Source organism: Cinclus cinclus, chromosome 31 (genome assembly GCF_963662255.1).
Source record: "Cinclus cinclus chromosome 31, bCinCin1.1, whole genome shotgun sequence".
NCBI lineage: Eukaryota > Metazoa > Chordata > Aves > Passeriformes > Cinclidae > Cinclus > Cinclus cinclus.
In genome coordinates, this window is record NC_085076.1 from 2,087,493 (window position 1) to 2,097,419 (window position 9,927).

Below are 9,927 nucleotides of genomic sequence, written 5' to 3' on the forward strand. Positions count from 1 at the left end.
CTTCCAGTGTCAATGTCCCCTTCCAGTGTCAATGTCCCTGCCCAGTGCCAGTGTCCCCTTCCCACTTCCAATGTCCCCTCCCAGTACCAATGTCCCCTTCCAGTGTCAATGTCCCCTTCCAGTGTCAATGTCCCTGCCCAGTGTCAATGTCCCTGCCCAGTGCCAGTGTCCCCTTCCCACTTCCAATGTCCCCTCCCAGTACCAATGTCCCCTTCCAGTGTCAATGTCCCCTTCCAGTGTCAATGTCCCTGCCCAGTGTCAATGTCCCTGCCCAGTGCCAGTGTCCCCACTCCCACTGTCCCTTCCCAGTGCCCAGGCTCACACACACACACACGACAGCAGCACTGGAGTGACTGGTTTTTACTGGTGTGGCGCAGGGGACCCCGTCCCTGTGCCCGCCCTCGCGTGTCCCTCGCGGTGCCCGCAGTGGGGCTGTCCCTGCGTGTCCCCAAGGGGGGACCCGGCCTGGCTGTGACCCCACGGTGCCACCCTGGCACCCGTCCTGCCATCCCTGATGACACTGACACGGGCGGGCGTGATGGGCCTGGAGGGCACGGTGACACTGCCAGGCCTGTCCCCAGTGGTGGCACTGCCAGGCCTGTCCCCAGGGCTGGCACTGTCCCTGGATGGGCACTCTCTGACAGGGATGGTGGCACTGCCAGGTCTGTCCCCAGTGGTGACACTGCCAGGCCTGTCCCCAGGGCTGGCACTGTCCCTGGATGGGCACTCCCTGATAGGGATGGTGGCACTGCCAGGTCTGTCCCCAGTGGTGACACTGCCAGGCCTGTCCCCAGGGCTGGCACTGTCCCTGGATGGGCACTCCCTGATAGGGATGGTGGCACTGCCAGGTCTGTCCCCAGTGGTGGCACTGCCAGGCCTGTCCCCAGGGCTGGCACTGTCCCTGGATGGGCACTCCCTGATGGTGACAGTGGCACTGTCACTCTCAGGCCTGTCCCCAGGGCTGGCATTGCCCCTTCCTGACCAGTCCCTGTCAGGGATGGTGGCACTGCCATCCCTGTCCCCGATGGTGGCGCTGCCCCTTGACGGGCACTCTCTAACAGTGACAGTGGCACTGTCACTCTCAGGCCTGTCCCCAGTGGTGGCACCGTCCCTGGACGGGCACCCCCTGACAGGGATGGTGGCACTGCCACAAGCCAGCGTGTCCCCGAGGGGGAGGATGGCATGGCCTGCCACCTTGGACTCCACGATGGTGGCAGTGACCCTGGGGATGGATTCCCCGACCAGGACGGTGGCACTGACAAAGACGGGCGTGTCCACGATGGTGACAGTGCCCCTGGACAGGCTGGCCTTGACGGGGACCGTGACAGTGCCCAGGATCCTCCTGTCCATCACGGTGCCACTGAGGGTGACCAGCGCGTCCACGATGGTGGCAGTGCCCCTGGATGGGCAATCCCTGATGGGGACAGTGGCACTGCTGTCCCCAGTGGGGCCACTGGTCCAGAATGGGCTGTCCCTAACTGGGATGGTGGCACTGGCGGTGACGGGCGTGTCCACGATGGTGGCAGTGCCCCTGGATAGGCTGTCCCTGACGGGGACAGTGGCACTGCCAGTGACCAGAATGTCACCAGGAGTGTCACTGTTCCTGGAGGGACAGTCCCTGGCAGGAGGAGTGCCACTGTCGGTGACCAGCCTGTCCCCAACGGTGCCACTGTCCCCAACGGTGCCACTGTCCCCAACGGTGCCACTGTCGGTGACCAGCCTGTCCCCAACGGTGCCACTGTCCCCAATGGTGCCACTATCAGTGACCAGCCTGTCCCCAACGGTGCCACTGTCCCCAACAGTGCCACTGTCAGTGACCAGCCTGTCCCCAGTGATGCCACTGTCAGTGACCAGCCTGTCCCCAACGGTGCCACTGTCCCCAATGGTGCCACTGTCCCCAACAGTGCCACTATCAGTGACCAGCCTGTCCCCAACGGTGCCACTGTCCCCAATGGTGCCACTGTCCCCAACAGTGCCACTATCAGTGACCAGCCTGTCCCCAACGGTGCCACTATCAGTGACCAGCCTGTCCCCAGTGATGCCACTGTCCCCAACGGTGCCACTGTCCCCAAGGGTGCCACTGTCCCCAACGGTGCCACTGTCAGTGACCAGCCTGTCCCCAAGGGTGCCACTGTCCCCAAGGGTGCCACTATCAGTGACCAGCCTGTCCCCAAGGGTGCCACTGTCCCCAAGGGTGCCACTATCAGTGACCAGCCTGTCCCCAACGGTGCCACTGTCCCCAACAGTGCCACTGTCAGTGACCAGCCTGTCCCCAAGGGTGCCACTGTCCCCAACAGTGCCACTGTCAGTGACCAGCCTGTCCCCAAGGGTGCCACTGTCCCCAAGGGTGCCACTATCAGTGACCAGCCTGTCCCCAACGGTGCCACTGTCCCCAAGGGTGCCACTATCAGTGACCAGCCTGTCCCCAGTGATGCCACTGTCCCCAACGGTGCCACTGTCCCCAATGGTGCCACTGTCAGTGACCAGCCTGTCCCCAAGGGTGCCACTGTCCCCAACGGTGCCACTGTCCCCAACGGTGCCACTATCAGTGACCAGCCTGTCCCCAAGGGTGCCACTGTCCCCAAGGGTGCCACTGTCCCCAACAGTGCCACTGTCAGTGACCAGCCTGTCCCCAAGGGTGCCACTGTCCCCAAGGGTGCCACTATCAGTGACCAGCCTGTCCCCAACGGGGACAGTGGCACTACCAGAGACTGGCATGTCCCTGACAGTGCCACTGCACCCAGCTGGGTTGTCCCTGACAGGGACAGTGGCACTGCCCCTGCCTGGCCTGTCCCCAGTGTCAGTGGCCCTGGGTGACCTGTCCCTGATGGGCATGGTGGCACTGCCACTGACCACCCTGACCCCACTGCCACTAGCCCTGGGTGGCCTGTCCCTCACGGGTATGGTGGCACTGCCACTGACTGGCCTGTCCCCAGGGGTGCCACGGCTCCTGTCCCCACTGCCACCAGCCCTGGGTGACCTGTCCCTGATAGGGACAGTGCCACTGCCCCGTCCTGGCCTGTCCCCAGTGGTGGCACTGCCCCTGCATGGCCTGTCCCCAATGCCACTGTCTCTGGGTGACCTGTCCCTGACAGGGACGGTGGCACTGCCCCGTCCTGGCCTGTCCCCAGTGCCACTCTCTCTGACAGACCTGGCACTGCTCCTGACAGACCTGTCCCCAACAGCAGTGGCCCTGGCTGTGCTGTCCCTGCCAGGGACGGTGGCACTGCCCCTGCCCAGCCTGTCCCCAGTGGTGGCACTGACTCTCAGTGACCTGTCCCTGACAGGGACGGTGGCACTGCCACCAGCTGAGCTGTCCCTGATGGGGACAGTGCCACTGCTCCTGACCAGCCTGACCTTGATGGTGCTACCTCCCATGACCGGGACAGTGGCACTGCCCCTGCCCAGTCTGTCCCCAGTGCCACCATCTCTGGGTGACCTGTCCCTGATGGGGACGGTGGCACTGCCCCTGCCCGGTCTGTCCCCAGGGGTGGCACTGTCTCTGACCATCCTGTCCCCAGTGGTGGCACTGCCCCTGCCCGGCCTGTCCCCGCTGCCACGGTCTCTGGGTGACCTGTCCCTGATGGGGACACTGCCACTGCCCCTGCCCAGCCCGTCCCCAGAGGTGGCACTGCCCCTGGAGGAGCTGTCCTTAACTGGGACAGTGGCACCACCGGTGACAGGCTTGTCCCTGACTGGGATGGTGGCAGTGCCAGTGAGCAGCCTGTCCCCAGTGGTGGCACTACTGCTGGATGAGCTGACTCTGCTGGGAATGGTGGCACTGCCACCAGCTGGGCTATCCCTGCTGGGAATGGTGGCACTCCTGGTGACAGGCCTGTCCCCAGTGGTGGCACTGCCACTGACCAGCTTGTCCCTGACAGGGACGGTGGCACTGCCCCTGGATGGACTGGCCTTGACAGGGACAGTGGCACTGCCACCAGCTGTGCTGTCCCGGATGGGGACAGTGGCACTCCTGGTGACAGGCCTGTCCCCAGTGGTGCCACTGGCCCTGGGTGAGCTGTCCCTGACAGGGATGGTGGCACTGCCAGTGACGGGCCTGTCCCCAGTGGTGGCACTGCCCTGGGATGGACTGTCCTCGACAGGGACACTGCCACCAGCCATGGGGACAGTGACACTCCTAGTGACCGGCCTGTCCCCAGTGCTGGCACTACCAGTGACCAGCTCGTCCTTGACAGGGACAGTGGCACTGCCACCAGCTGTGCTGTCCTTGATGGGGACAGTGGCACTCCCGGGGACAGGCCTGTCCCCAGTAGTGCCACTGCCTGGGGATGAGCTGTCCTTGACGGGGATGGTGGCACTGACAGTGACAGGCTCGTCCTTGACAGGGACAGGGCCACCACTGCTTGGCCTGTCCCCACTGGTGGCCCTGGCCCCGGCTGAGCTGTCTGTGACAGGGACAGGGACAGTGGCACTGCCACCAGCTGTGCTGTCCCCGACAGGGATGGTGGCAGTGCCACTGACCAGCCTGTCCCCAGTGACATTGTCCCTGGCTGAGCTGTTCTTGACAGGGATGGTGGCACCGTCCTGAGAGGAGCTGTCCCCAGCGGTGGCACTGCCCCCGGACAGATTGTCCTTGACAGGGATGGTGGCACTGCCACCAGCTGTGGGGACAGTGGCACTCCTGGTGACTGGCCTGTCCCTAGCAGCGCCACTGGCCCTGGAGGGGCTGTCCCTGACGGGGACAATGACACTGCCAGTGACAGGCCTGTCCCCAGGAGTGCCACTGGCCCTCGATGAGAGGTCCTTACTGGGGACAGTGGCACTGCCACCAGCTGGGCTGTCCCTGCTGGGAATGGTGGCACTCCTGGTGACAGGCCTGTCCCCAGTGGTGGCACTGCCCATGAAGGGGCTGTCCCTGACAGGGAGGGTGGCACTGCCACTGACCGGCCTGTCCCCAATGTCACTGGCCACGGGTGAGCTGTCCCTGACTGCGACAGTGGCACTGCCAGCCCCTGGCCTGTCCTCAGTGGTGGCACTGCCTGTGAGCCGCCTGTCCCCAGTGTCACTGGCCCTGGCTGGGCTGTCCCTGACAGGGGTGGTGGCACTGACAGTGACCGGTTTGTCACTGACAGGGACAGTGGCACTGCCACCACCAGGAGGGCCACCAGCAAGGACACTGGCACTGTCACTGACCGGGCTGTCCCAAGGGGGGACAATGACACTGTCCCCAGCCAGGCTGTCCCCAAGGGGGGCAGTGGCACTGCCATTGTCTGGGCTGTCCCCAAGGACCACACTGGCATTGCCACTGACCATGCTGTCCCCAAGGGGGATGGTGACACTGCCATTGTCTGGGCTGTCCCCAAGTGGGACAGTGGCACTGCCACCACCCGGGCTGTCCCCAAGTGGGACAGTGGCACTGCCACCACCCGAACTGTCTCCAAGGGGGACAGTGGCACTGCCACCACCCGTGCTGTCCCCAAGTGGGACAGTGGCACTGCCACCACCCAAACTGTCTCCAAGGGGGACAGTGGCACTGCCACCACCTGTGCTGTCCCCAGGTGGCACAGTGGCACTGCCACCACCCGGGCTGTCCCCAAGTGGGACAGTGGCACTGCCACCACCCGAACTGTCTCCAAGGGGGACAGTGGCACTGCCACCACCCGTGCTGTCCCCAAGTGGGACAGTGGCACTGCCACCACCCAAACTGTCTCCAAGGGGGACAGTGGCACTGCCACCACCTGTGCTGTCCCCAGGTGGCACAGTGGCACTGCCACCACCCGGGCTGTCCCCAAGTGGGACAGTGGCACTGCCACCACCCGGGCTGTCCCCAGGTGGCACAGTGGCACTGCCACCACCCAAACTGTCTCCAAGGGGGACAGTGGCACTGCCACCACCTGTGCTGTCCCCAGGTGGCACAGTGGCACTGCCACCACCCGGGCTGTCCCCAAGTGGGACAGTGGCACTGCCACCACCCGGGCTGTCCCCAGGTGGCACAGTGGCACTGCCACCACCCGAACTGTCTCCAAGGGGGACAGTGGCACTGCCACCACCCGTGCTGTCCCCACCACCCACCATGTCACTATCAACATCCATGCTGTCCCCACCCCCCTCACCAGCACCACCCCTGTCCCCACCGGCCACAGTGGCACTGCCACCCCCGGGTGACCCCCCTGGGGGCGAATCCCCACCCTCATCCCCCTTGGGGACATCCACGTCCTCGGGTGACCCCGTCACCTCCCCCGGCCTCTTCCGGGGCCTCCCCCTCCTCCTCTTGTGCCCCTCCCCTCTGTCCCCTCTGTCCCCTCCTCCCTCCAGGACACGCTTGGTGGCCTTGGCTCGTTGTCCCTCGCTGTCCCCTCCCTGCCTGGCGCTACCCCCGGGGGTCTCAGCCGTGGGGACCCCCACACCGGGCAGCAGCACATTGAGCACGGGGATGGCCCCGGGAGGGCTCAGCAGCCCCGGGGACCCGCTGGCACCCGGGGCCAGCGCGGTGCCCACGGGCAGCGGCAGCGCCACCTTCACCGTGCCACCGCCCAGAGGAGCCGCCGTTAATTTGGGGACCAGCACGGGAGGGGACGAACGCGCCGGGGCGGCCCCGGGGGCCGGGGGTCGCTCGGAGGGGGGGATGCGGGGCAGCAGGAGGGGCAAGCGGGCCACCAAGGCGTTCACCTGGGGGCTACTGGCCGCCCTGGGGGGCTCCTGGGCTTTCTTCTTGTCCGGTCGAGGCTGGACGTGGCCTTTGGGGACAGCGTCCTTCTTGGCCTGAGGGAAGGGAGGTGACATCGGGGTTGGGGACACCTGTGAGCGTCCACCTGGCTCTTGGGAGGGGTGGGGTCGGGGGTTGAGGGGGGGGGGGGGGGCTCACCTGGTCCTGGCCACGGTCGCTGCTGTCCTGGGGGTCCAGGCCGTTCTTTTTGGGGGGTGCGGGAGGGCGGGGGTCCTGGGGGGGTTTGTCCGTGTTTTCTGTGGGAGGAGGGGACGTGAGCGGGGGACAGGGGACACTGGGACAGGGGACACTGGGAATGGGGACACTGGGAATGGGGACACTGGGAGTGGGGACAGCGGACACTGGGAGAGGGGACACTGGGAATGGGGACAGGGGACACTGGGACAGGGGACACTGGGAATGGGGACACTGGGAGTGGGGACAGGGGACACTGGGAGAGGGGACACTGGGAGTGGGGACAGGGGACACTGGGACAGGGGACACTGGGAATGGGGACAGGGGACATTGTGAATGGGGACAGGGTTACAGTGTCCCAGTATCCCCAGTACCCCCAGTATCCCCAATATCCCCATCATCCCCAATATCCCCATCGTCCCCATCGTCCCCATCGTCCCCATTATCCCCATTGTCCCCATCGTCCCCATCGTCCCCATCGTCCCCATCGTCCCCATCGTCCCCATTGTCCCCAGCACAGACCCGAGAGCACCATGGCCATGAGCAGGTCGGCGTGGGCGCAGCGGGAGCTGATGATGTGCTGCTGCAGCAGGAACTGCGCCACCTCCACGATGCTGTTGAAGGAGCGCTTGAGGATCTTCTCAGCCCAGTCACACGTCAGGGCACAGGCGGCCTCCATCACCTCCGTGCTGTACGAGTGCACCAGCTCGGAGAGCTCCGACTGCTGAGGGGACAGGGACATGAGAGAGGGACAGGGACAGGGACAGGGGACAGGGGACAGGGGACAGGGGACAGGGACAGGGACAGGGGACAGGGACAGGGACAGGGAGGCACAGGCGGCCTCCATCACCTCCGTGCTGTATGAGTGCACCAGCTCGGAGAGCTCCGACTGCTGAGGGGACAGGGACATGAGAGAGGGACAGGGACAGGGACAGGGACAGGGACAGGGAGGCACAGGCGGCCTCCATCACCTCCGTGCTGTACGAGTGCACCAGCTCGGAGAGCTCCGACTGCTGAGGGGACAGGGACATGAGAGAGGGACAGGGACATGAGAGAGGGACAGGGACAGGGGACAGGGACAGGGACAGGGGACAGGGACAGGGGACAGGGACAGGGACAGGGACAGGGACAGGGACAGGGGACAGGGACAGGGACAGAGGACAGGGACAGGGACAGGGACAGGGACAGGGACAGGGACAGGGACAGGGACAGGGAGCACTCACGGTCTCGGTGACTTTGAGGTCCAGGCTGGGCAGGGGAGGAAGGCTCACCACCGTCTTCCTCCGGATGCCGCCGTAGCAGTACGTGGGGAAGAGTCAAGGATCATTCCCAAAAAAGATAAAAAATGGGGAGGAACCCCTGGAGAACCCTCAGGAATGGGAAAAAATGGGGGGAAATGGGAAAAAAAATGGGAAAATATGGTGGGGAAAATGGGAAAATATGGGGGGGGAAATGGGAAAATATGGGGGGGGAAATGGGAAAATATGTGGGGAAAAATGGGAAAATATGGGGGAAAAATGGGAAAATGGGAAAAAAGAGGGGGAAAAGAGAAAAGATGTGGGAAAAATGCAAAAAATGGAAAAATTTAGGAAAAAATTCAGGAAAAAATTCAGGAAAAAATTCAGGAAAAAATTCAGGAAAAAAAACAGGAAAAAATTCACGAAAAAATTCAGGAAAAAAAATTCAGGAAAAAAAATTCAGGAAAAAATAATCAGGAAAAAATTCAGGAAAAAATTCAGAAAAAAAAAAAATCACGAAAAAATTCAGAAAAAATTCAGGAAAAAATTCAGAAAAAAAATCACGAAAAAATTCAGGAAAAAATTCAGGAAAAAAACTCAGAAAAAAAATCACGAAAAAATTCAGGAAAAAAACCAGGAAAAAATTAAGGAAAAAATTCACGAAAAAATTCACAAAAAAATTCTGGAAAAAAAATTCCGGAAAAAAATTCAGGAAAAAAAAAAATCATTAAAAAATTCAGGAAAAAATTCACGAAAAAATTCAGGAAAAAATTCCGAAAAAAAAAAAAATCACGAAAAAATTCAGAAAAAAAATCACGAAAAAATTCAGAAAAAAAAAAATCACGAAAAAATTCAGGAAAAAAAATTCAGGAAAAAATTCACGAAAAAATTCAGGAAAGAATTCACGAAAAAATTCAGGAAAAAATTCAGGAAAAAGTTCAGGAAAAAAATCACGAAAAAATTCAGGAAAAAAAATTCAGGAAAGAATTCAGGAAAGAATTCAGGAAAGAATTCAGGACAGAATTCAGGACAGAATTCGGGACAGAATTCAGGAAAGAATTCAGGACAGAATTCAGGATAGAATTCAGGACAGAATTCAGGACAGAATTCAGGACAGAATTCGGGACAGAATTCGGGACAGAATTCAGGACAGAATTCAGGATAGAATTCAGGACAGAATTCAGGACAGAATTCAGGACAGAATTCAGGATAGAATTCAGGACAGAATTTGGGACAGAATTCAGGAAAGAATTCAGGAAAGAATTCAGGACAGAATTCAGGACAGAATTCAGGAAAGAATTCAGGACAGAATTCGGAACAGAATTCGGGACAGAATTCAGGACAGAATTCAGGACAGAATTCAGGACAGAATTCAGGATAGAATTCAGGACAGAATTTGGGACAGAATTCAGGAAAGAATTCAGGAAAGAATTCAGGACAGAATTCAGGACAGAATTCAGGAAAGAATTCAGGACAGAATTCGGAACAGAATTCGGGACAGAATTCAGGACAGAATTCAGGACAGAATTCGGGACAGAATTCGGGACAGAATTCAGGACAGAATTCAGGACAGAATTCAGGACAGAATTCAGGAAAGAATTCAGGACAGAATTCAGGACAGAATTCAGGACAGAATTCAGGAAAGAATTCAGGACAGAATTCGGGACAGAATTCAGGACAGAATTCAGGACAGAATTCAGGACAGAATTCAGGAAAGACTTCAGGACAGAATTCAGGACAGAATTCGGGACAGAATTCAGGACAGAATTCAGGACAGAATTCAGGACAGAATTCAGGAAAGACTTCAGGACAGAATTCAGGACAGAA

General features: G+C 60.0%; 2 protein-coding genes across 2 annotated transcripts in view; both read right to left on the reverse strand.

The window, feature by feature from the left end:
• Window positions 1-360: 360 nt before the first annotated feature.
• Window positions 361-2,718, reverse strand: LOC134055123 (putative per-hexamer repeat protein 5). The gene has a single exon (XM_062511253.1). The coding sequence runs from the start codon at window positions 2,716-2,718 to the stop codon at window positions 361-363; it is 2,358 nt and encodes a 785-aa protein (XP_062367237.1).
• A 1,942-nt stretch (window positions 2,719-4,660) lies between these two features.
• Window positions 4,661-9,927, reverse strand: part of RFX5 (regulatory factor X5) — a 9,873-nt gene continuing 4,606 nt past the window's right edge. Inside the window, exons 6-12 of the mRNA XM_062511254.1 lie at window positions 8,086-8,167; window positions 7,385-7,586; window positions 6,827-6,924; window positions 6,464-6,723; window positions 6,284-6,409; window positions 4,906-5,104; window positions 4,661-4,693 (exon numbers count right to left, since the gene is read on the reverse strand). Of these exons, the coding sequence (XP_062367238.1) occupies window positions 4,661-4,693; window positions 4,906-5,104; window positions 6,284-6,409; window positions 6,464-6,723; window positions 6,827-6,924; window positions 7,385-7,586; window positions 8,086-8,167 (1,000 nt within the window). The remainder of the gene's footprint in view (window positions 4,694-4,905; window positions 5,105-6,283; window positions 6,410-6,463; window positions 6,724-6,826; window positions 6,925-7,384; window positions 7,587-8,085; window positions 8,168-9,927) is intronic.